The 26673-nt window shown below is 43.1% G+C and overlaps 1 protein-coding gene across 3 annotated transcripts in view; it reads left to right on the plus strand.

The window, feature by feature from the left end:
• Positions 1–24455, plus strand: part of Emcn (endomucin) — an 84502-nt gene extending 60047 nt beyond the window's left edge. For 2 of the 3 annotated variants that reach the window (XM_013066068.3, XM_013066070.3), the window contains 7 exons: positions 6911–7000; positions 7213–7266; positions 8835–8930; positions 12957–12981; positions 14249–14310; positions 19068–19133; positions 23558–24455. In XM_013066068.3, coding sequence (XP_012921522.1) covers positions 6911–7000; positions 7213–7266; positions 8835–8930; positions 12957–12981; positions 14249–14310; positions 19068–19102 — 362 coding nt within the window. In that variant the 3' untranslated portion in view covers positions 19103–19133; positions 23558–24455. The remainder of the gene's footprint in view (positions 1–6910; positions 7001–7212; positions 7267–8834; positions 8931–12956; positions 12982–14248; positions 14311–19067; positions 19134–23557) is intronic. The other variant, XM_021245410.2, reaches the window with a different exon arrangement.
• Positions 24456–26673: the final 2218 nt, after the last annotated feature.

Raw genomic sequence — 26673 nt, forward strand, 5'->3', positions numbered from 1 at the left:
CATGCACTGTAGACGAACAACAGGAGTGAGGAAAGGTCTCCCGGCAGAGAAAGACATGCTTTTTCCTTTGGTTTTAAAACTGTAACTATGGGGAGAGTTTTGACCTTCCTACATCTTCCCTGGCACTTGTACTAATGACACATGTCATGGTTTATCAATCCTGGTCCCTTTTAATATATATAAAATAAAAATATGAATTAAACTTTAAAAATATGCAACTAAAAAAAGCATAAAAAATATATGAATGACTCTGATACCATGTTCACATCACATGTCCTGGACAGTTTTAGTCTTCCAGCCGCCTCCTTTGTTTAAGGTGTTTAATGCAGATTATTATGCTTTTTAAATTATCTTCTGCTACATAATAAAACATACTATTTGTGGTTTTATTTTGTATTATTAATTTTCTTTCATCTATTCATCATTTTTAAATTATTTCCATCTTCAAAATCAAGAAATGTGCTGTGCACTAGGATACACAAAGCCTGCACCCAGGCAGGGTTAGGGTGGGTTCTGAGGGTGCTCCTGCCTCACAGACTCACAATGGAGAAGAGATCAGGGGAACTGGGGAACTCCTAGCTGTGAACTGCTGCTAAGGAGGCCCCGAAACACACTTCATTTGGCCCAAGATTTACATTGACAAAATTCAGTTACAACCATAAATCTTGTTAAATGGGATAAATAGCACATTTAGCCTATTTGACTTTTTTGTGTTGCATAAACTACTTCTAAAACAGATAAGAGACAAATCATTGTTTGAATAACAGATGAGAAGGAAAGGAGACAGCAGTAAATAAAAAGAAAGGCCTTTTTCATTTCTTTACACTCTACAAACTTCAGAGGTATGCTGTGGCTAAATGCTAAATCCAGATTCATGTCTCCTCAAAGATGAATTAACAAATTTATTAATATGTTAATATCTGATACTTTAGTTGAAACTTCTAGTTATTCGTCTTATGTCATCAGACATATTAGGATATAAAATTTATAAAATATTTATCCATAGGATCAAAAATGGGCATATTACTAAAAATAATTAGTTTTTGTCTTTTAGGTAAAAGTTGATATAAAATTCTAGCCCATAGAATTGCTAGTACTGCTTACCTTCTATAAATGTGTAATTGCTAAGTGTAGGCTTTGAACATATTATACACAATTCTCCCATTTGATATTTTCCTTCATAATTTTTATGTAGCTTTGATTTCTTTTAAAACTTCCATTTTATCACCTACTTCAACAATGACTCCATTTCTAATTTGATAATTGTTATATGTAATTGATGATGATTACTTGTTGAGGGATTAGAGATTCATAAGGCAATTCTCTATAAATGTGAATGATAAGCAACCATACTTACATAAGATGCTTAGTGTTATGAAATGAAGATAAGCAAAAGACCGTGTGGTTATGGGGAAATGACAGATCAAGGCCTGAAGATGCCTCCATTCAAAGGAGCCCTGATGGAAGGCAGTGGAAAGCCAGGCCTAACGATGCTTCACGCTACAGTCTCACTCAGTTCCTAAAGCTGGTGGGAAGGTCAAAGCTCAGCTGCCACTGTGATCCATCTCGCGAAGCTTCAACTTTAGTATGACCCCTGCTAGTAATATATCCAGTCAGCTACTGCCGAGCAGGGCACTCAACGAGTGCTCATTCTGCTCCCATTGATATTCAGACAGGTAACACCCAGAGTTATGAGAGATGCACAAAGCCGCCACTGCGGGGCCACTTGGGGGCCCAGTCAGTGTCATAAGTAACTATAATAACCCCAGTTGCAGGTGGGTAGCAGTATTGTCATAAATGATGGCGTGTAGGTTCCGAGAAGGAAGAGTTTTAGTTTTTTCTTTTGCTTTGGTTAAATACACTTTGGTTAAATACACTTCTGCCCTGTTCTTGTACCACTCTAGTCCACAGTGCAAGATCCTAAAAACTCCCTTTAGAAACCAAAGTATTTCAGTGATATTGCCAAGTGAGTACACTTCTCTAATGAGCACCACAGTGTGCTTTAATCAGAAGCCACTGGGGTTTTGAGCCCAAGGGTTCCATGACCTGACTCCTCCTTCCTAAGTGTAACTCAGAGCATGGAGGAGGACGTGTCTGTGAAGCAGGAGTATCGTTTGCAGGTTATCCAGCAGCCACATGTTGGTAGCTTGGATGAGGGAGAGGGCATGCTGGGTGGCATGAAATCTCCAAATTCTGGACGTATTTGGGGGTAGAGCCACTGGGTGCTCCTGATGACCACAGATAAGAGATGACAGAAAGAGGCAAATCCAAATCCAGCTTTGGCCTGATCCCTAGGAAGGAATTAATTGTTGTCCTCAAGAGGAATAGGGAGGCAGCAGATAAAGAAATTCTAGTGGCATTTAAAGTGTTTATTGTTTGCTCAGGAGGCATCTGGACTTTTGAATCTGAAGTTGAGGAAAGAGGTCTGGGCTAGAGGAATAAAGTGGAAGATCATGAGCAGTGGTACTGTTTCCACCCCGAGAGCGAATGAGATCGCCAAGTACGTAATGAATGTAGTTGGAGCTTAGGAGCAAGGCTGAGTGCTGGGGCACTTCAAGGCTGTAATTCGGGCGGACTTCAAGGAATCAACCAAGGAGCTGAGGAAATCAGCTGCAGGAAACCCAATAGAGTGTGCTCTTTTAAAGCCACACGGCATGTATTTGGAAAGAAGTACAGGCAACATAAGGGAAATAAACTGAAACACACTTGTATTTCTGCACATCTCCTCCACTTAGCTCCCACTGATAACTGTGGATCTCATACACCCCTCTTAATTCCTTTTTTCTAATTTGCAAACCCTAATTATCTGATATGACTAACTCAGCCAGGCTTGTGGGTTTATACGTTAGTGGTGGGTTAACATGAAATCCTTCTTGGAGTCACAATTTCATTTTCTAAAAATAACTAGAATATATATTGGACACATCCTGATGGACCAAACACATCCTGATCATCGGACCACAACATGAGCCCCTCCATCATAGTCACAGAATGAGTAACTGTAGGCTCACAATTTGTAAAATAAGCCAAGCACCATAGTTTCAACAATATAGCCATATAAAAAGACACAGCTTCTCAAACTGTGGGTAACTGATAGAAGCCATGACCAGTATTTTTTAAAGGAAAAAAAAAAAGAGCAGGCAACAGCAGATGATATTACACATAGTCAAGGTAAATGTGTCTGTGTTGAATTCAGAAATGATTTATTAACTGAGGGCTCCAAGTAAAATCAATAATGTTTTGGAATGGCTGTGTAGAGAACTTTCATAAAGGTTTTCTTAGAAAAAGTGTCACCAGTTTATGGTGTAGTCCAAATCTAGTGGTAAGACTTTGTGCCACACTGGAATGAGACTGCAGACCTGGATATTTCAGGGGCATTTTATAGGCATGGGAAAGCTTGCCCATATTTGAAGTCATACTGTGCAGGTGGCCAATGATTTTACCAGTGAACTGATAGGGAAACCTGTGTGTTTGTTGACAGTGGGATAAGCATTAGAACAGCGCCTGAAGGGGGATCCAGGTGTTAGGGATCCAAGAGATGTGAACCCTTATTCCAGTTAACGAAAAGAATTAAATGATACATTAAATATTCCAATTATTTGGTTGCAAACAATAAAACTTGGCCCTGGCTAATTAAATCCCATAGTTAGTCTGCTCAGAACTTCACTCTGGGAAAAGCTCAGAACTCTTCATGCAGACTGTTAGGAGAGGGCCTTGGTCACACAGTGCCTGCAGTTGGAATAAGGAGCACCTCATGTGACAACACAGGTTTCCCCATAGGAAGGGTGAAATTCTCCAAAGAAGGGGAAAGAAAATGTGTCCAAAGACAAACAGTGGCCACGTCTTCTGGTTAAAGCTCCCAAGTTTCTATTTCCGCCCATCAGAGGAAGTGATCTTCCCAGTGGATACTAATGGAGGCCGCTTCAGTCAGAATCTTCAGAGGAGCAGTTAAATGTTCAGGATGTTATTAGAGAAAACACCTGGGACAGAGCATGGCGAAGGGGCCGGGAGAGGCAGGACCTGCCAGCAAAGTGACCCTAGTGCAATGAAGGGACAGGAGAGAGGAAAGGGAGGTGGCAGCACCCTAGGTCACCATGCACTCTCAGCAGGACATCTCTCCAGGTGCCCTTCTGGCCCAGAGTGTCCTTGGAGTGTCCTTGAAAGCATAGCACGAGCACATGTTGGGATGGATCACAGAGGGCACTGGGAACCTTGGTCCCTTGCCCTTCTGTAGTCAGAGCACAGTCGGGGCAAATTCTCAAGTGCAGGTGTCCCCAGGACACCAGTAAACATTCTCAGCCTTAATGTATTCAATGATTTATCAACTCACTGGTTTACACTCAAGGCCAGTGATGTACACGGTCAGAAATCAGGGGTCAGTTTACACACACTTGGCCCTAACAGACTCTGCCGCAAACCCTTTCCTTCGAGTTGTGACCTGACTTTTGCAAACTGGACTTTAATGGTGGCATGATACACCAGTGATTCACTAATCATCATAATCACCAAGGCAGTGTCCCAGTCCAAGCCTAGTCATCTAAGATCACCATGTAGTCCAATCTCTCCACCTCCTGACTAGAGAAAGAAGCATCTGCCAACATGGAAGAGTCTGAAGAATCTATTGCATGTATTTTTACCCTTAGAATTTTTGAAAAAAGTTAGACAAACTGACTTTGGGTGAAAGATTCAACTTCCTTGGGTCATAATCATTATATGATATATAGTAAAATATAATATTATATAATATATACATTTATTGTCAGTCATTCTTCTAGGTAGTTTAAACTTCTTCATATTCAGTCAATATTTACAGCAATGTGATGTGGAACTGCTATAATCCCATCTATATATGTGGGAAATTAGGCACAAAGCTGCAACTTGCCCGAGCTTCTGTAGAAAGTAAGCTCCAGAGTCAGCTCTGAGGCCAAGCACTCTGTCTTCAGGGTCTTGCTCCGAACTCCGAAGTTCACCTGTTCCTCCCTTGACAATGCCATTGTGATGTAGGATGACAGTCTCAACCAAACCCACAAGAATCATCCTTCCATCACAGTCACAAAATGAATAACTTCAGGTTCACACTCTATGAAGTAAGCCAAGCACCATAGTTTCAACAATAAAATCATGTAAAAAGACATGGGTTCTCAAATTGTGGGTAACTAATAGAAGCCATGATCAATATTTTTAAAATGAAAGTAAATGAACAGGAAATGGCAGATGGTATTACACATAATGAAGGTAAGTGTGTGTGTGTGTGTGTGTGTGTGCGTGCCCATGTTGAATTCAGAAATGATTTGTTAACTGAGGGCTGTAGTTAAAAGAAAAACAAAACAAAGCATTGAAAGTTTTTGTCCCAGCAGTGAGTAACTCATTGCACTGGGAAGGGTGGATTCTGCTGCCTGTCTATGGGTCATTAGCAGTAACTGCTGGCTGGGACAGTCTGCCTGTCACGAGGGGGCAGGGTGGAATTTTACCTGAGCCAGAGAGGTTGTGCTCAGTCCTGGGGCTGCCAAGGAGAAAGGAGCAGATGGAATCCTGAAAATTGAGTCCACTGGTTATTTAGTCAGCCACTCCATCCCCTACTAGAATAACCGAGGGCGTACACATCCATCCTAAAGAGCTTGACACTGGGAAAAGTAACTACAAGTGCCAAGGTTTCAGCTCATTCCCACTCTTCCAGTTCGTATTCCTTTCTCTGCTTGCTTAGTGGGCTAGCCTGACATTTTCCTTTGTTCTTATGGGCATATATCTAGCTTCCTCCCACAGAGCTCTCACATGGCGAGAATGGTACAGACTCTAAACATTATTCTTCCCCCACAGATGTCAGAAATGCACGAGCTTGTGGAGGAGCATGTTGGGCTGTGGGTGGCGAGCAACGCAGGAGCCTAGGCAGTCTTGGAAATAACAATTTCTTTGGTGCGATTAAACTGGGCCTTTAAACTCCTGAGAGGCAGTGACTCTTGGCTCCACCGAGCAGGTGGCTCCCCGGTCCTGCACACTGGCTGTGGCCAGGCTCTGAGGGGCCTCAGTGATGGGTCTGCTCTCAATGATGTGAGTAGGTGTGATACAATCGAGCGCTTCATACTACCCACAAATAATTTCTAAATACAAATTACATTTTATTCCCAATTCACAAGACGAGGTGCTATCCGCTTGCAAAACACTAAATTACTTGTATTTCCTTTAAACTTACTGAGCTGTGTGGATTTTGAACAACAAACCTTTATTCGTAATTTCTACTTACTGCTTCTGGTTGAAGATAGCAATTGTTCAATAACTAATACTGTCAATAAAATTTTAATAACAAAAAAAAGAGTATGGACAATTGTGGAAATAAAGCCCTGTGGCAGTTATTCTAGAGGAGGCACACCGTGGAAACAGCTGCCGAGCTGCAGGGATGAAATGAAGTAGTCTTCTTGCATTTGCCCTCCACCATTCTAACAAAACCCTCAATGGAATCTTTGCTCTTCACCTGTGGAAAACACTATAAAATCCCAAGTCTTGTGCATTCATGCCCATTCTAAGTATGTGTGAGGGAGAAAATCCCGGTCTCCCAAAGTTGTAACATGTGACATTTCAGTGGCTTTTTTGCGTACATTTGCATCTCACAAGAATCTCGTGCAGCAGGCTATCCTGGATCAACCCAAAGAGAAGAGACTCACATGGGTTTTCTTGGCCAGGTTTTGAAAATGAAAAGCTGATACCTAAGTCATGTGATTTCCAGTTTAACTATTTTTCCAGGAGGAATAGATGCACTTAGGGTTTACTGCCACCATTATATGTATCCTATAACTCAATAATGAATAGTTTTCCTGGCTCTTCAGAAATGCAAACTTCTTGAATGTGCAAACAAATAATCCAGCTTCAAGATTTAATCTCAAAGTCTGACCCTGGATTTGTGGTTTCTCTACAGTCAGCACCCAACAACCAAGTCCATCACCTTCTGAAGTTACTGCATCACTCTCAACACTAACAACCTCAAGGAACACCTCACAGTCTCAAGGTACAGTTGTGTGTCTGAGAGGAGGCTTGCACTACAGAGTGTCCTCATCCAGGAAACCCCACCCAGCTCCACTTTCAAAGCAGGCCTCTTTCAGAATAATGTTTGCACTGGAAGCATCAAACCTACAGGTCACAGACATTTCCTTCTATGGGGGTAGAGGGAGGCTCGTAATAAACAAAGCTGACTTGTTTGTTTCTTTTTAAAAATACTAGGCATCAAAGATGGAAAAAATACAAGTTCTTTATCAACCAGCCCTTCTTATTCCAGTGAGTAACAAGCCCATCTCCATTTGTGCAGTGAATAGAGAAAGGGATTAGAGTAGAGAGAGGGTCATGGCAATAAAGGGAAGGCTCGGAGAAGGCCTTATCCCGAGTTCACTGAGCCTGCAATTCCATTCTAAGCCTACGCAACAGCTGCCTGCTTGGAGAATTTCCTGTGAATCTGATTTTCAATTTTTTCTCTCACATTTGTGCTAAACAATTACCACCAAGGGCCAGGGATGATCAACAGCACTGGTTTCAGAAAAACCAAAGTGTGCAGAGTGGGGTCCTTCTACAAATGAACTGCGCCAAACCACCGTGCTGCATGCTCTGTAGAGATCCCATATTCATTTGCCAGTTAAATCCCTTCAATAAATAAATTACACCAAAAAATGGCACATTTCACCTTGACAACTTTCTCCTAACAATGGACTTTAAGAAACATTCCATTTCAGCTAAAGTAGGTATGCGTCACATGACACACACACATATGCTAAGAGGAGTATGGAACAGTCAGTTTGCTTAGCAATTGAGAATAGGATGAATATTTCTCTTGGATTTGAGCAAAGCCATGTCATTAAGTAAGTTAGCACAGGAATTCCTGGCCTGCTGGTTCAGGGTCCCCACCTGGAGGGAGTCACAACCTCAGCCAAGGCCTGTTGTCAAATCAGCATGTGCACTTAAGACAAATGTCTGACCCTGACCTTGGAGGTGCAGACCACCTACCATGACTGGAGACCCCGTTTTGCCCTTGGTGAGCATAGAAGCAGATGTACAAGCAGAGGGGACACTAACCAAACATGGCCTGCTCTCCAGTCCCTCCGTTCTGTCCCCTTTACAGCCTTTCTGCTGTCTTCAGACACAGTCAAGCTGGGAAATGACTGGCAGAGAAGAAGGCAAATTTGTTTAAAGAAATAAAAATCCTCCTCTTAATAAAAACAGGAAAAAAAACCTCACCCTAAGTTAATGACAGCAACACCACTCCCCCGAACACACACACACATACACACACACACACACACACACACACACACACACACACCCCCACACCTCTTGAACTGTGTTGTTCAGTCTGCAGGAATTTTATCTGCTTAGGTCATGGTATGCCTTTTCTAGTTTTAAAGTAGTATTATAGGAAAGATATTTGGGTGTGTTTTGGAAAACCAGCGTTAGGACTAGAGCAGTCGCCAGTGGCAATGATTCTTTTCCAGTAGCTTCATTTGAAATCTTAAGGACCACCAGGTGCAGACGTGGCTTAACTGTCATCTGCTGGTGTCCTTACCTCTCCAGCCTCCCATCAGCCTCTCATCTCCTCCTCCTGAGGCTCAGGAAGATGGGAGTGATGGCTCTTAGGGTGGAAGTTGTTTCAGAAAGGCTGCAAGACTGACATCAAGTGGATGCCTCAGAAATGACACAAGAGCAAAACCTATGAGTCTGATCAACCTGGTTGGCCTGAAATTTAATAATTAGAATCAGATTGAAAGAAGAAAGCAAGCATGCTTTTGCTTTTTATGTAACCTGTCCACATGAACTCCAGCCACCACTTTAACTGCCAATGTCTGCATACTTTCTAGGTGTCATTTTGCCAGTGGTCATCGTTTTGATTGTCATAACTCTATCAGTGTTTGTTCTGGTGGGTTTGTATCGAATGTGCTGGAAGAATGACCCAGGTAGGTGACAGCACTTTATTTTGTTTTGTTTTCCTAAAAGGAGAATGAATATTTGCTCAGTCCGAACTTGACCTTAAACACTTCAAGGGAGAGAGTGGTTATATAGAGAGAAATAAAATGCCATATAATAGATTACAAAAGATAGAAGGAGAAGGCAGAGAAACCCAGTGAATGCTGGTGAATGTAACTACTATTGGAAGGTATTAAGTATGAGGGAATTCTTATTAATGAAACAGCCCCTTTTGTGGGTGCTCAAGGGAATATGGTAGACAAGAGGGAATTGAATGGCATGCCTGTTCTATCAGGAAGGTTTTTTATTCCATTTCCACATAGCAGTACAGAAGGAGGGCTTACTAATAACTCAGCTCAAGAACCAGGGTCTCAGAGCCACTCTGTGCCTCAACTTCCCTCCTTGAAGACTCAGCTTCCTTCCAATGAAGGCATCTTCCATGATTGGGTTTTATTTTTTCTCTATTTAAGTAAACTTTCTCTTTAAAACAGACTCTTTAGATTTAGAATATTCTTTAGATTTAGAATAGATCTAAACTATGGGTAATTTGCAAAAACAAGGAGTGCCTTTATCTACCATACCTAACTTCCCCTCTTCTTATATTATATTACTATAGTGTATTTGTCACAATTAATGAGCCAATATCCATACATTTTTATCAACTAAACTCTCGACTGCTTTCCTGTCTCTTTCTGTCTTTATTCCATCCTTTTTTCTATTTCGAGGACTGTGGCACCATTTTGCTCAGGCTTTGTCCTGAATCCCCTCAGCCCCTCAGCTCAGCCCCTGGCCCCTCTGCCACAGAAGGGGGTCTGTGCTACCTGGGGCCCAGGGTGCCTTCCCATGCCAGGCCTGCCCTGGTGGCACCATGTCGTGTCCTGGTCCATGCCTGCATCTACACAATCCCTTTCCTGGAATGTCCAGCCCTGCCCTTACCTTCTACAGCTTACCCCGACCTTGCCGTATCTGTTCCAGCTCATCTACCGATTTACAGTACCTTTTTATTTATTAAGTTTATTGGTACATTTTAGGTATACAATATGATGACAGTCATCATTGGGATCTTGTACCTTTACATGATATATCTTAGCTCTTATTTTTCCCCATTCCCTTGCCCTCACACATGTGTAAGTACTGAATAGTTTCTCTGGTGTGTGGAAACTGAAAGTGTAAATAAGGATCAAAGTGTATAATACATAATGTGAAATAGGAAGAAAACAGAAACAAAGCCTTTGTAAATAGGGAGAGTGGAGGGGTTGAAGGGAGGGTACAGTACCTTTTTATAACATACCACTTCTTCAAGCAGAAGGGATGGTCCCTTCAATTTTAATCCTACAAAATCTGATGATGGTGCAGGCCTATAATCCCAGCCCCCTAGGAGGCTGAGGCAGGAGGATGGAAAGTTCAAGCCCCTCCTACAACTTAATGACTTATCAAGTCCCTGTTTTTTAGTGATCTGGAGATGTAGCCCAGTGCTAAGGCCCTGGATTCAATTCTCAGTACTGAAATAAAAGAAGATATAATTCACAAAATATTATAGTATAGTTACTTCTTTATGTAGAGCTCCCTTACATAATCCCTCCCAGTCTTAACCCACGTTACTAACACTGTACTGTGCCTAACATCTACCAGGCCCTTGCTCTATGCCCGAGTGCCATCTTCTCTTTCCTCACTTTGATTCTAAACATTTTCACTAGCTAAAGTCAACCTAAATCGCATAAAGGTAAAAACACATGTGTTTTAATAAGACACCTCAGCTGCTCTCTGCTTCTGTCACTCTGTGGACAGTGGGCCCCCGGGACACTACTGACCACCACCGGGCCGGCAGGGTGGGGTCTCACAGGACTTTAGTGCCTGATCAGTAGAGGTCAGAGACCAAGCAGCACCGTTCATTTAGCTCCAGGGAGAAAACAGGAAAACAAATAATTGTCTTTTCCTGTAGGAGTGAGAGAGTAGACTTCTTCATAATGTCTAAAATGTGTTTTCTTACCCAGTTTCAAAGAGGAAATCGCATTTTTATAAATCCCATTAATTTCTTTTTAATTTTAAACCACAAATCTTTTTTTTTTTTTAATGGGAAATCAGCCATCCAAATCGGAATTGTGGGTGTTGAGTATATAGGTTAGATAAAAAATTAATATGTTGAATCCTTTTGTAAAAATAACCTGACTTGAAAAATTGCTTTGCAAAAGAAAATTTTAAAATGAATTGTTTGAAAAGTTGACATTTTCTTTTAAAGAGGACTCGATGGGTATATGGAATTCCTACCACCATGGAGAGTCATTCTTAAGACGTATAGTGCTTTAAGACTAAGTTTGGAAATTATATAATTAGCCAAATCTATTTGGTTACTGTTTATTTTGTTTTCCAAACTGAATTTATAGCATTGATATCATTAAAACAGCGCCATTAAACACCCACGGTTAATCACTCTTCAAGTATGTGGGTGAGACTCCATTAAGTTCAGAAAATTAGTAAGCCCACTCTGATCTCGGGAAGGTAACGTGACTCAGAGATTTCAGTTTGAAATTAAATTTATGTGGATAACAGTGATGGTAGGCTGAACTTTAACCCAAGCAAGCACAGTGCCGTTGCTGCTAGTCATCTGTTGACATCGACAGTCTGCTAAGGACCATCACTGCAGGGCCCTGAGGGAAGACATTAGAATGGGCATGCAAACCTTCCAACTCGTCCTGAAACAGGCTCATGAGGCTCATGAGTGGAACTGTATTTGACAAATACAGAAATTTTTTAAAGAAGAGAAGACAAGGCTAGACCCCACTGGAGCAGCATACGGTGCCATGGATTAACTCCTCAGGATTAAGAGTCATGATTGGGTGTCTCAACCAAAGCAACAAAAATAGATGCAGCCAAAATGTTAGTGGAAGTAAGTGTCAAGAATGGTCAAAGCCAGGACAGTTACATTCAAAGGGCCTATCCCAGTGACAAGACCTAATATGACCCAAGAGATTGGAGTTGAGTGGAATGGATGCTCTCAGGAGCCTCACAAGGGACATGTTCATCTATCATGCTCATCAGGTACCCAAAGTAGAGCTTGACCATCAACACCCACTCCAGAGGGGCCATATTGTGTACAGACTGAGCCATTCCACTCTGGGTCCTCACTCTGGACCCAAGGGATTTCCTCCCAGACACTTGCAAGGCAGCCTGGCAGAGAGTACAAACGAGAAGTTTCAGTTAGAACACAGTACAATCAAAATATATGGAGAATGCTTACATTTTAAAAATTATTGTAGAAAAAGACACATCACCATGAATCCCCTTTAAAATACTTCCCCTTGCTTCAAGCACATGTATCCCATTGTTTTTGCCACTTTCTGAAGCAGTTCTGGAAGTCCTTTTTCATAAGTGTCTTTATGAGGTGCAATCAAAAATGCAGTGAATGCTGCTCCTAGTTCCATCTAATGGAAAGGCAGGTTTGTAAACATACTACAGCACATCCTCATCCACCACATTCATGGGATCTGGCACAGAGCAACTTCTGCCTCTGCCCCAGTGTAAAAAATGGCCATGAAAGGTAAATATTTTGAATTGATTCAGAACACTAAGGCAGCCAGGACAGCATAATTAAGAGGACTTCCAGAACTGCTTCAGAAGGTGGCAAGAGATAGGATAAGTGTGTTCCAAGAGAGAGGAAGGATTTTCAGTTGGATTAAAGACAATATGTTTTTTCCTGCAATAATTTTTTTCAGTTTAGTCATTTACCTATCTTTATCACACCTCATAACCTCAGTGATATTTTGCAAGATGCTTTTGAGAGGCTGAATCGGTGGTCTTAATATGCAATTAGAAATAATACCTACATCACATTCACCCCTCACCATAAATAGTTATTTGTGTGCTGAGAAAGAGCAATGTATAAAGGAAAACAGAATTCCTGTGGGAGAATAAGAAAACTAAAACTGCTGTAGGAAGAGTTTCGGCAGAGAGAGGTGGGCCAGGTTTCTGGTGCCCAAGTTCCTTGCAATTTTCATAACCACCATCTCCTCTCCTAGGCACACCGGAAAACGGAAGCGATCAGTAAGTAAGGCATTTCTTTCTTCCTAGACGCTCTGACCTTACTGTTTACATACAGAAAATGTTTAATTCTGGTGAATACTTATCCTTTGTGCTATTTTTGAAAGAAAGAAAGGAGAGGACCCGGGGTGTCACTCAGTGGTTCTGCCACCTTCCTGGCATTCAAGGTCCTGAGTTTGATCTGCGGTACCAAAAAAAAAAAGAGAGAGAGAGAGAGAGAAAGAAAGAAAGGAGAGAGAGAAGGGGCAGGGAAAGAAGGAAAAAAAGAAAAGGAAGGAAGAAAAAAGGTATAAAAAGCTATTTGTCAGGGGGTTGGCTGTTTCTAAGAGCTCTCGCTATTGAACAGAGAAATTCCAATAGCTAAGAAGACTGCTCTTATGTGTGGATAGAGTAGTGAGATGACAGGGGAAATTGAAATGGAATATAAACTAACTAAGAAAGAAACTACCATGGAACACACGCCCAGAGTTTTAAAATAGTTTTCCTAGTGACATTTTCAGCGTGTTTATCAGTTAGGAGAAGTCCTGCCTGTCCATGAGCTGGCTCTGAGGGGCTCTACCTGAATGGCAGATGGTTTCTACTTGGACTTTACAAAAGCAGACAAGGAGCTGTGAGCAATCCTGGCAACTGTTACCACTAAGTGCCGTGAAGAGCAAACAATCACTGTTTTCACGTCAAAAACAAGCACTGTGGTTAAATTTTCCATTGGCCTGCATTTGTGGCCTGCATTTATATAAGTGGTTTTGTATCTTATCAGGTTGTGAACATTGGAAATAACAACCTTCAAGCACCTGCCACTCTGAATTAGAAATGAAACCTCTTGAGATGTCCCAGGGAGGGCACGAGGGCTGGAAACTGGCTGGGCATTGGAACTCTGCAGTGTCCAGGACAAGTGGACAGGAACAGCCCCAGAGCCCAGCCCAACCCCATCGGCTTGGGAACATTTATATTTCTCCCTCTCATAATTCAGAGCTGGAGACAAGTTCGAGGTGGCCCTGTGACAGCATCCCCACTGCCATGCTGATGCAGGAGTTAGGCTGGGCACCACTGCAATGGAGTGAGAGGCTTTAGGGCTCCAATTCCAGACCTGGAAGTGCTAAACAGTGCATGTGAGTTTGCATGTGAAGAAACGCAGGTGTAGCCTTGGAGATAGACATACAGCATATATCAAGGCCCATGCCTTCCTTCCCTCTTTAGTGTCGCGTTTACTCTCTTCCACAGACACCCCCTGCTAATGCTATGTGTTAATGGTATTTTCCATTTCAAACAGACCGCAGTCGGACAAAGAGAGTGTGAAGCTGCTCACTGTCAAGACAATTTCTCATGAGTCTGGTAAGTTCCCAGACAGTTGTTTAGGTGGAAAATGGTTATTTTAAAATCTACCTATAACCTTGGATTTGTTCCATGAAATAAAACCAAAAAGCATAACTTCTTTAGAAGTAGTCAATTAGTAACTTTCAGAGAGGAGAAATGTTTTGTATGGAGGAAAGAGGAACCCTAGAAATATCATTTTATAAGGCCATTAGGCTGTCTAGCCTTTTGAGATTGCTTTTCACTGAGTTATGGATGGGTTATAAGGAACAGGTGGTGCTGGACACATTTCCTGCTCTGCAGGGGTAGCTAAAAGAATGTTAAATTTGTTGATAGACTTCCTAGTATCACTGTTGTTTTGTTTCAATTTTGGTAATGGCTGTATACAGTCAACTCAAACCAGCAATATTTATTACATCATATTATTAATCCATTAAAGTGTAAGACATGTTCCATATCATTTCATACAATCTTAATTGAGCTTCTCAATAAAGATAATCACAATCTCCCATTGCTAAACTCTGCATTTTTCCTAATTTATTCATTATAGTTGTTTTTTTGAAATATAAAAGCCTTTCAAAGCACACATACGATTAGTATGAGTTATATTTGTATCAAGAACAATGAAAAAAGGTACTAAAGAGGTTTTAAAAATAAAAAAGTGCAGATTTTTTTTGTTATCACAACATTGATATCACAAAAGAAATAAATTTAAAGCAATTATAAATTTTACAAAATAATCCAGGTAGCTCTAAGTCTAATATCCAGTTGCATTCATACATTTACAACATTCAGTCCAGCCAAATTTATCTTACACACACTAGTCCCCCAAAGGGCTATATAAAGTGAGAGCTATAAAATGACAAGCTGCATTATAAATATTTTTTATAGTTAAAAAAAATTATGTACGACAAAAAGCTGTAAGTATCATCCAAGATCATGAGCAAGATATCCAGGGCCGTGGCCTAATGTCCCTGGCTGGGTGGGCAGGTGCTCAGTCTGGACAGCAGGCCAGAGCCTCCCATGCAGCCTGGAGCTGTTTTTTGTGGGAGAGCTCAACACAGGCAGCCATGCTGGCTGGCACGCAGGTGAAACCCTTAGAGCCAGGCTTCCCGGGCCCTCACCTTCCTGACCAAGTGGCCACCTCTCCTCCTGGGTAAGGAGAGGGTCAGGGAGCAGCCCAGCAGCCCACAGTGGCCGACCTTGGCCAGCTCTGGAGGAACCAGGCTCAGTCCTCATGAAGAACCTGCCTGTCACCTGCAGGCCTAAGCTCCTGGCCCCCTGTGGGTCCCTGTAAGGATTCTGCTGAGAAGGGGCTGCCAAAGGGCCACCTCCTGTCTTCCACACACCACTCTGGGGAAGTTACACGGGACACTGGGATTATGGCTTCCTCCAGGCAAAGCCTCACAGAACCTCAAATGATTTTGGTTGCAAAATGCACAGTGGACTCTTCAGTAAGGACAGGCGACCTCCCACTGGCTGTGTGGAGTGGACCGGTGGGGATCTTCACAGAGCCTCAGCCCTCCAAGCTCCTCGTCACAGGTGTAGAGAGGAACTTTGCAGACTCAGTAAGGTAGATTCTCTGGTACTTTTGTTTCTGCCAAGTTCAAATAACCTCTGCAAGGTGATTACCATGAAAACTACGTGGTGATATGGAAAAGCTGAAAACAAAGATTCAGAGCAGATTTCAATCACCTAGGATTAATAACCTCAAGCATAACAATAACCACCCAGTCCCTGGACCACCATAATACTTACTAAAGCCGACTGTTAACAAGACTCCATAGCCCCTTAACATTCTCAAACCAATCTCTTCCCACTGCCTTTCAAAATTTATTCAAATTCATTTTGCCTATAAAACTATGTTCACTTAACAGATGCTACATTGTTAAGATTATTTTTATTCAGGACCAATATCTCAGGACCAATACTGACATTTCCCCTAAAATATAACTAGAACAAAACAGAGAATTAGGTTTTACATAAGTTCACAGGTTTAGTCCAATTTTTCTACTATCACCTACATAAATATCTTTAAATTTTTTTAAATGCAAAAAACAATTTCCCAGAACAAATATCTGACCAATCAGAATCAATGAGTGTTACAATTTATCTTGTTTGCCTCAAAGTCTAAGAAAAATAGTGTCAATGAATGTGTGTAAATCAGTAGCCCCAAGATGTCTGAGCTTCCCGGCAGTCACAATTCTCTGGCACAGTCATTATTCAATGTAGAAACTCTGGACTTTTGTCTGCAAATGAATTGTGTCATTGAAGCAGCCAATAAACAATGTTTCCGAGGAAACAGACCTCTGTAGCAGCCCGGTCTGGGAATGACAGTGGATGCTAAATTGTCTGGGTTTCTAAGAGCCCTTGGGAGCCAAGGTCAGACTTAGTCATCTCTCCTGGGAGGTCAGTCCCTTGAGCCCAAGTCCTCCCCCCTCCACTGAGGTCGTACTGCCCCTCCACTACACTCCCTGCCTGCTTCAGATGCCACAGATGAAGCCCAGAGATGTCACAAGCCTCTTCTCTAGAAGAGTAAGTACATGAGCATGTCATAAGAACATGCTTTCATAGGGATGTGTGTGTCAATTGTGGCAGCTCAAGGGAGTCCCTCGGGAAGCGTGGATGATGCCATCCGGCTTTAGTGAGATATCTTGCCAAGCTAATGTCACCTTGGTTGACTGCAGAATATATGAGTGACATGACACATTTTTAAATGTGGTCCTCACCCTCCATACCAGAAAGTGCATGTACATTATTTCACTTTTAATATGGAAGGCTAGAAAAGTTATGAAGAAAATTGCTTAAAATAGAAAATACATGATTATACGAAAAAGAAAGAGAACACTCTACTATTGAACTAAGTCTCAAAAATTGCTTGATTTTGAAACACTGGAATGAAAGCATGCAGATCTGAATTCGTCATCCCATCCTTCTGCTTAGAGACCTGTGATGAATTCCTGTCACTGGGATTAAGTCAATTAAGTCAACCTTCAGTGTATCTGTGCAGCCTTCCATGCCATGTCCGCTCCTCCAGCTCCGTGCAGAACCATTCCCTATGGCAGATTCCCAGCCTTCACCCTCCCTCCCCTCACTGTCGTCCCCATGGACCCTGGCCCAGTGAGGGAGGAAGGGACAATCCTTCACTCTGTGCCCTCACACTTAAGCTGCCACCACCAATCATCGAGGGGATCTCCCACTTTTAGGTGTCACTAGCACACTGGTTTGTGTATTAGGGTAATTACTCAGCAGATGCACAGTCACTTATTAACTTTTCTGCATATTTATTTTAGAAAGGAAAGCTTATTGAAAAGAAATGAACAAAAGTGAGAATGAGCAAATTACTTGCAGACTTACAAAGCCGTCCACAGAGACACCTTCCGCCTCTCAACCTTTCTGGGGTGGCTCAGGCTGCCTTTGCACAGAGGCCCCCTTGCCACCTGAGCTGTCACTGGTCTCCTCTTCTCTTAGCTTAGTCTTCATTTGGCAAATTAATTTGCATTACTGAGAAGCACTATTTCCCTATGGCTTAAACTACTATTTTAATAGTTGAACACATTATGCACAATGGAAAATAGAAAAAAAACAGAGAAAACAAAAGAATTTTAAATTATCCATGCAACACAGCCTAGACACAACCACTGTTGATTTTTGGCACATTTCCTTTCGGTCTTTTTCCCCAGATTGCATGTGTTTCACCTGCTCTTGCAGGAGAAATCATCATTATCACCACTGTTGAACCCATCTTGCTACAGCATCTTTCTCAGCTTATCCATGCCTGGTTAGAGAGAACTTGAGGGAGGTATTAGGAACTGCAGTATTCCCATGACTTGCTCTACATGATTCCAGACAGATATCTGGGGGGAGTAGAAGCTCATTCTGTTTATTCCTCTGCCAGGACTTCAGGCTGGGGGTCCCAGGCAGCTCTTTGCCTGCCACAAATCAACAACAGTGAACAGACGCTGTGATGTGGCAGGCCTGAGAGAATTGTCAGGCTGTGTTCAGCATTTCTCAGAGCCCAAGAAGGCCTCAGAAGGACAAAATGAGGTGTCCCTGCTTGTCCTCAGAGGTCTGTGGCACTGGCTGTGACCATGCACATGACCAGTGACATCCATAGAGTCGAAGGAAGACAGAGTTTCCAGCCAAGAGCAGATAAAAGCTGGAGTTCACGATGAGCTGGATTCCAAAAGCAAGATCTCTGAACTGATATAGGACAGGACTGACCCTGAGGCCCGGTCCCCCCCGAAGGACACAGATCCTGTGAAATGTACTGGTCATGCGCTCAGCGGCACAGAGACAGGGATGGGGCCTTGCGGTTTCCCTCACCTAGGCTACTGGATTCATCTTTGTGTCAGGTGACTGAGCGTTGCTGCAGTTCATGCTGCCCTGTGGTCCCGGAAGTGTCTGAGTTGGTTTGTAAGCTCACTTTCCCATGGCTGTCACTGATGTCCTGAACAGAAGGGGCCTCGAATATATCCCTGACTTCAGTCTCACTTTGCACATACGACACAGGTTTGCTTAGGTGGAGCCAACTCATGCACCAAGCAAAAGTCAGTGACCTGTGCCTAGGGGCATCTGTGCTGCCTTGGTGTCACCCAGTCCCTGCCTGCCACTTCCTGGGGCCAACTTAGCAGGGCTCCTGTAGGGTGAGGTGGGTGCTGGCCAGAAAAAGCTCATGCATCTGGGTGACTAATTTCCAGACTGTGAGCCAGTCAAACAAAAAATAAATCAAGAGCCACTCTCGGGGCACCTAGACCGAAGCCTCTCTCTGTCCTTAGGTGAGCACTGTGTGGCAGGAAAGACCAAGAACTGAGAAGAATCCGCCTACACCGGGCAATGAGTATGTAAGTGTCCCCATTCCACTCCTGAATCCTTGCTCGTTCCTGTTTTCTTAGCTGGCTGCACCTTGGATTATTTTAATGACTTTTAAAACCCGAGAAGTTAATGGTTTGTGTCAGTGAAATCATCATTGTCTGTCTAAAAAACACGCCCTGTGAACAGTTGCCAGAGAAATGAATGTTTGAGGTTGTAGAAAATTCTTCCACTAGCCCTGCCTGTCTAAGGGATGACATAAATTGCTTTCCGTTTCCTGTAAGTGCAGCCTGCCTGGGTCAGTAAACACACACCAACGATGGCAGTTAGACAAGGTCCTGTAGCTAACAATGACTTGCAGGACCCAAATGACAAAGCTTGCGAATTTTCAGTTTATTGAAAGAAAAGGATACAGTACACAAGCCAGAAAGTAAGGCTGTGCATCACAGCCCCAGGCTGGCTCAGGGCAGAGCCTGGAGGAGTTGGGTAGAAAGCCCTGCCTTCTTCCATAGGACCACACCAGGATATACTTTCCCTCCGGGTTCAGGAACCATGAACTTGTCACAAAACACCGTGAAGAAGGTGACTCAAGATGTAGCCTCACTTGGGACTTTTTCTACCCTACTGGTCATATTGCCATCTTTCTGCTCTATAACCTCCAGGTATCAATGAGATGAAATAATCGATCTTTTTATAATAATTCCAAGTCAGTAATCAATGGGAGTCTTTCAGAAGCTTGGATATGAAGCTTGTTCAGAAGCTTGTTCAGATGCTTGTTATCTCACTCCTTGACCGGGAGCCAGGGGATGGAAAATGCTTTTTTTACTTCAGTGAAAGAGCTCAGGCTAGTTTCAACCTGCACTGGAATTGTTCAGTACAGAATTGTCTTTTTCCTTCCTAGAACTGAGTCAGGAGATTTTCTTCTGATGTTAGTTACTCTAAGATACATTGGTTAAGCACTGTTACATTTAATGTGTGATGCTTCATAGAACCAGCAGAAGACTCTGTCCTTTGGAACAAACAGTAGGACCAAGAACCAGTCAATACTTAAATGCCCCAAACTGGCCTGACCACAGTGATGGTCTCTCGGGAAAGTGGCCTGGGTGAAGAATGTCACTGTGTGTCCACCACCATGCCTACCATGGAGCTGTTAATGTGGGGCTGTCACAGACACTCGGCAGTTGCTTGCTGAATAAATGGTGTCCACCGTGCTTCCTGCAGAGTACCAGAAGACAGATGCACACATCCTATCCAAATGTCATCCCTCTTCAACCAAAACTTAAGGTGAACTAGAAAGAGAGGAACCTGGGAGTCAGCCACCTTTTTGTACTGAACACTTTCAGGAGCCAGTAGGGGCGCTGGGCAGGTTGTAACTAATGTGTGCAAACCAGCTCTGGTTCCTCTGCACCCCAGTGTCTGGCAAAGAGAAACCTTCTGAATACCAAAATCCTCAAAGAGCAGATGCTAGTTGTCCAACTTGGAGAAAGACAAATGTCATCTCTTCAGCTGTGGAACATAAGAAAAGGCAAAGAAGAAAAAGTTATATGGGAGACAAGGCATAGAGCTGACCCAAACAAGTTCAGCAAAGGAAATAATTGTCCAACTCCCATTCATTTCCATTTTTGTACTTTAAAAAATATCCCTAGGCTCTGATTTCATGACTTTTGATTTTCAGAGGTACACAATGTTTGTTCTCCTCTGTGTAATTTTGTAATTATATAACCACGTTCTAAAGAGTAAAGATCAGAATGTAATGGGAGGAAACAAGTTTGACATCTGTCGATTCTAGTGCCTATTTGTCTTCTTAAAATATGTATTTCTATTGCTGTACTGGGAATTGAATAACTAGTGAGTAGTTACTTCCTAAGCTGTGCGCTAGGAATCAGTTACTGAGGCAGAGATACAGAATGAACAGGAATGTATTCATCAGACCTAAAAGGTTTAGGGAAAGAAGTGGAAAAGTCTTTGAATCTTTGTATTCAGCAGCAGGCATAGACTTAACCATCTAGGTTCAATCAAAATATGACCCTAGATATAATTAATGCCTGCTCTTTCATTTATTGATCATCTACTTTGTGCAGAGAATTCTATTTAATGTGATTTGTCAGGGCAGACAGGAATTCCAGAATGTATAGCTTTGCCTTCCATAAGCATTATCTACCAGGAACATGAAGTCCTGCTCAGAAATTAGATAAGAGAGAAAACATTTAAAAAGTTGTGTGGACATGATTGATACTGACTCATTAATTCAAACACACTCTAGAATCTGCCACTTCTATATCAACACTAGGAAGGTAGACAGGGTTTTCAGAAAACACCACTATTTCACTGCAGCTGTATTGCAATATATCAGGACTGTCATTTTCTTAGAATAAGATAAGGGTTATCTTAACTTACACCTTCTCTGTGTAATCCTCTTTGGTCTTGGCTCTAAAAAAAAAAAAGTGGTTCCTTCCTCAGGAGATTTGGCACCACCTGCAAAATAGCCATTTATGGAAAATACCTTCTGAAAAATTTTGAAGGCCACTAGAATCAAAGGTATGAAATGTGTGCATTACTTGTATTTCTATTCATGTTAGTGCTCATCGGTGGGGAAAACATGTTCTGTTCTCTTTCTGAGATTAGTTCTCAGGATAAGGAGAGGAGAGGATGGAATAATTGAGAATATTATTTGCTATCACTTAAAACAACTAAAGCTAGAATGTATGTGCAAAAGTATAGAGGAGGCAAAGTACCTTGCTTTCTTTTTTTTTTTTTCCTTGCTTTCTTATTGGTGCCAATATATGATCTGAATAAACAGGTCCCCAGAGAACTGGAGAGGAGCCCACAGAAGGAAAACCATGCTGGTGAAATGCAGGAAATGATAAGATAATGATATCTAAGGACAGATGTGGCCCCAAAAGTTTAATGGCAAGTTTCCTACAGATGGTATTTAAACTGAGACATACAGAATTATCTTTCTTAATATAGCCTAGGCAAGGAAAGATCCTGTAGGCATAAAAACAGCATGTCCAAAAGATAAAGAGTTATGACACTGAGCAGTGTATACAGGACAGGATGAAAAGCTTAAAAATTGTCAGAACAAGCTGATCACCCTGCAGCATGTAATTCGCGTAATCATGTATTTTAAAATATCCGTTTCAGCCGGTTAGGCATTCTTTAAAGCCCACCTGGTGCTTGGCTGCTGAGAGTATGGGGAGCACTGGTCTAGAAAAGTAGCTCAGCAGAGAGCCGAGCAGGCTCCGGGAGGGGCAGAACCACGGAACGGGACACATTTCAGGAGTGGCTGGGGCTGGAAAGGAGCACAGACTCCTGGCTCCTGAACGCCATCCCTAAGTCACTGACCCACTTTGAGGGCTGCCCCGTCCCCACCCGGAAGTGTGCCCCATGCTTGAGCAAGGGCCTGGTCCACAGTCTCTCCAGACTCACACTGCTCTGCACGTCCTGGAGCCTGTGTCAGCCACTCCTGCTCTGGTGGACTTCAGAAACTTGTCATGGAATCCAGTGGCCACCCCAGGCCACAGAAGCCGGCGTCCAGCTGTCCCCCTTGCCAGGAGACAGAGCAGCCACCCCTATCAAAGGAGCATTCCCACCATCCATGCATGAGAAAGGACACACCTCCACCACTGTCCCCAGCTCACCCAGTCGTCCTCTTCCCAGGCTCAGGTGAGCCTGCACATCCCATCCACAGCCCAGCCCCTCGGCCCTGCTGGCTTGGCCTGGCCGCCTCCCACCTGGACACAGAAGACACCTCAGCCTGCACTGTCTTTGGACCAACACCGAGAGCAGTGTCTAGGCTACAAACAGAAATCCCAGTCCTAACCTGAGGTCTGGCTGGCCCTGCTGTGAAGGAGAGGCCAAGTAGCAGGTTCATTCTTCTCCTTGGTGAGGACGCAGCGGGAAGCGGGACAGCCATCCGCAGAGTTAGTAGCTCATCCTCACTCCCAGAACAGGTCTGGAGATGCAGCCCCTTAGTGAGGGTGCAGCACAGCGAGGGGCTGAGGAGCCTTGCTGGAGACACTGCTGCACATCTGAGGCACAAGTCTTAGGAGGTGGGAAGAGTGGGGCAGAGCACTCAGAGGGAAATGTTCCCCCCGGGAAACAGCCAGGCCTGACCAGGGCTGGAGAAGGAGAGAGAGGGATGATGGATGGGCTGTGGGCAGAGACAAGGGGGAAAGGACGGGGCGCTAGTGATCCCCGCCTCCAGCGGCATCGGGGTGCGTCCCGGAGCTGAGAGCAGAGCCTGAGCCCATGAGGTCAGTGGGGACAGGTCTGGGGGCGAGGGCTGGGTCCCCAGGAAGCACGCTGAGTTGGCAGAGCCTGTGAGGTGTTCTTGTGACTCCACTGCATGCGGAGAAAACTTCTGTAGTCCACAGCGTCTTCCCCATGTTGTGATCACTCCTCACCTGTTTCTTCCCCGCTTCCTTGGACTCTGACTTTTGTTGTCTTGCTCTAGGCTTCATCTTCAGCTTCTCTGCTCCAGCAGTGAGAAGAGAGTCTCGGGGAATCAGCCCTGACGTCCCCTCCCGTTCATCAGTCGGTAAAGTGACTTCGAGATGACTTGCAGTGACGGAATCGGAAAGAACGGCAGGCTTCTCCGGTCCCCACAGTGTAGCAAAGCATATCACTCCACCTCCAGGGACCTCCCGGGAGAGCCAGGTTCGGGGGCTTTGTGAGTGCTGAACCCCAGCCGGGGCCAAGCTCACAGCTTCCAGGGCGTACAGCTTTATCTACGGAAATATCCCCACTTTCTTGGTGTTCTCATATTACCCAGGGTTTGTATTTATTGTTCTATACTATGTTAATGGAGGGAAACTGCAAGTGTATTATTGAGTATTATTATTAGAAATCATACCGTGCCACGTTGTACATATAGGTATTTTATTCGTGTTTCCATGTGTTTCTTTAATAAATAATTGCTGCAGTTAACTAAAAGCATCCCCACGTCACTGGGAAATGGAAGTGGTATTGTCTTCCCTTGATTACGAGTATCTTTGGATTGTTTCTTAGAGTGGAGACCTAATCAGACTCTGAGAGAAGCTTCTGTAATAAGTGAGAAAGAGACAAAGGGTCTGTGCATCAGATGCTCTTAGGGGACAGAGATTTACCATATTTTTTTGTCTCTCTATTGGTAATTGCTCTGCCTGACAAGGATATAAGGAGACTTGCAAGCTCTGGGCTCCATTCATGAAGAAGGGGACAGGATGGTGGCTTCTCATTAATCTATTTGGTTGATACTAACTCTGTACATGTTTTATTTCTTTTAGAAATGTAATGACTTGTTCTAGCAATCATTGCTAAAACTCCGGATTGTACAAAATCAACATTTCCTAAATACATAATTGGGCTGTTAATTTTCAGTGTGTCACTGTCCTAAAAACTGTGTGAGTTTCACTGCCTCTCCACCTTTTGAAATTTCTTCTGTCAAAATGTATTGGGAACTTCCATGTTTGCAGATCAGACACCTGTCTTGATTTTTGCTTCTCAATGTTTGGGCTATTTCCAGTCAGACACACAAAGCAAGCATCTACATTTCTGTTAGTGTCTCTATTTTCTTGGAGAAGAATGGGGAAGTAGGAAAAAAAGAAAGGAAAAGAAACAAAGGACTTGGATCTCCACTGTGTGCTTCTGCCTCAGGGATGTTCTGCTCAGACTCCTCTTGAACTTCCACGTCACTAAGTGGGTGTGAGGGTGGGAGGCATGCCACATGGGGACATCTGTGTTCCCAAGGAGACCACCCCCAAAGGCCTGCAATGTGCCAAGGGTCTCTCAGCTACACACAACAAATTCTGAACACTCGACCTTGTCTAGAGTTTAAATTCCTGCAAGTGAGACAGCTTCTAGAAAATCATTTTCTCTAACTTTCATGACCATAGTTAGAAAGGAGTTTTCAAGAATGGGAAGTAGGGGTAAAAAAGACTAGGGAGTGGGAAAGCATTTAAACTGCCACGAAAGAAAGAAGTTGATTCCATTTCAAGAATTCTACACAAGGAGTATACTTTATACTACCTACAACGGTAAGTCTTAAAAAGCTCAAAGGAATAAGGGGACTGGGGAATTTATGGAGCTGTTCATGGAATTTTGTAGCATCATTCTCAAAGGTAATCCCAAATGTCTACATTTTTGTTAACCAATTTAAACTTCCATTGAGGTAGGGTATTTTGTTTTCAAGCCAAAATCATCATTAATCAGTTTTTTTTAGAAGTAGATTGTCTAATTTTAATGCCGGTTTATTATAAATTTTATTCTGATATGCTTCAAATTTCACTGAAATGGAGGAAAGCCTGGATTCGGATCACAGGCAGGACTTGCTGTTGTTTGTGCTGCTTATGACTGTCAATGGACACATAAGCAAGAGCTGATTAACTGGCGCCACTGCCACCCAAGGATAAGAGGGCACCACTGGCTGGCACACTGGCTGTGGTCATTCAGCAGGGAAGATGTCTCATTTCCTCTTGCTCCCCTGAAATATCTCATTGCACACGCCTGACAAGCATGCTTTATTTCTAACCTACCTGCCATATTTAAGCTCAGGAGGAACAACTGAGCGCACAGTTATACCTTTAACAATGACCACGCTACCTCAGCCTGGTTTTTCTCTGGTGGGCTACTTATCATGAAGATTTTTTTGAGCTCAGGGCTGATGATAGGGCTTTGTGGCAGAGCACTTGCCTGGAATGCATGAGACCTGCCTTTGATCCCCACCACCATGAAGAAAAAAAGTGAAAGAAAAAAAGATCAAGAATTGATGGCACTCTTTAGTGAAAACTAAGTGTGATTTGAAAGTTGTCTTTTGAGTGGCCATGTGGTCAACTTACTGTATCCACAGGTTCCTGGATCCACTGATTAACCTCCCCAGATCACAGATAATTAAGAAAAACATTGCATCTGTACTGAATAGACTCTTTTTTTCTGTCATTTTCCTTTTACATACAGTATAAGGACTATTTGCATAGCTTTTATATTGTTAGCTCTGACAGTAACCTGGAGATGATTCCAAGTGTATGGAAGGAAATCTGTAGGTGATATGCAATCCCACATCATTTTATCTAAAACACCCAAGCATACACAAGTTTTGGTCTCCGTGGAGACTCCCGGAACAGATTGGCTATGGATATCCTAAGATTATAAAACTGCTTATCAGTGTTTGTGTTCATCGGTTTTCCACTACCATAACAGATACTTGGGGTAAATCAATTTAGAAAAAGAAAAGATGCATTTTGACTCCCAGATTTGGAGGGTCTGGCCAGGCCCACATGATGCCATTGCTTCTGGCTTATGTCATGGCACACGTCGTGGCTCACATCATGGCACAGGGGCACTGTGAAGCAGGCCTGCCCACAGGAAAGGAAAGCGAGACCACCCATGCTCCTCACATCTTAAGCCTTCCTATCACCTCCCACAGCACCACATAGGAACCAAGTAAGTCTCTGCCACGTGGGCCTGGAGGAGGACACCGAGATCCTCACTGCAGCAGTGGGAATATTAAAGACATCTATCACTGTGATTAATTCACCTCATCCCACATGGTCTGAACTGAGAATCTGTGACGGATGTCCACAGAACTTTCCT

This window comes from Heterocephalus glaber, unplaced genomic scaffold, assembly GCF_053883595.1.
Source record: "Heterocephalus glaber isolate CG9 unplaced genomic scaffold, H.glaber_assembly_v1.0 deba00001688, whole genome shotgun sequence".
In the NCBI taxonomy this organism is placed as follows: domain Eukaryota; kingdom Metazoa; phylum Chordata; class Mammalia; order Rodentia; family Bathyergidae; genus Heterocephalus; species Heterocephalus glaber.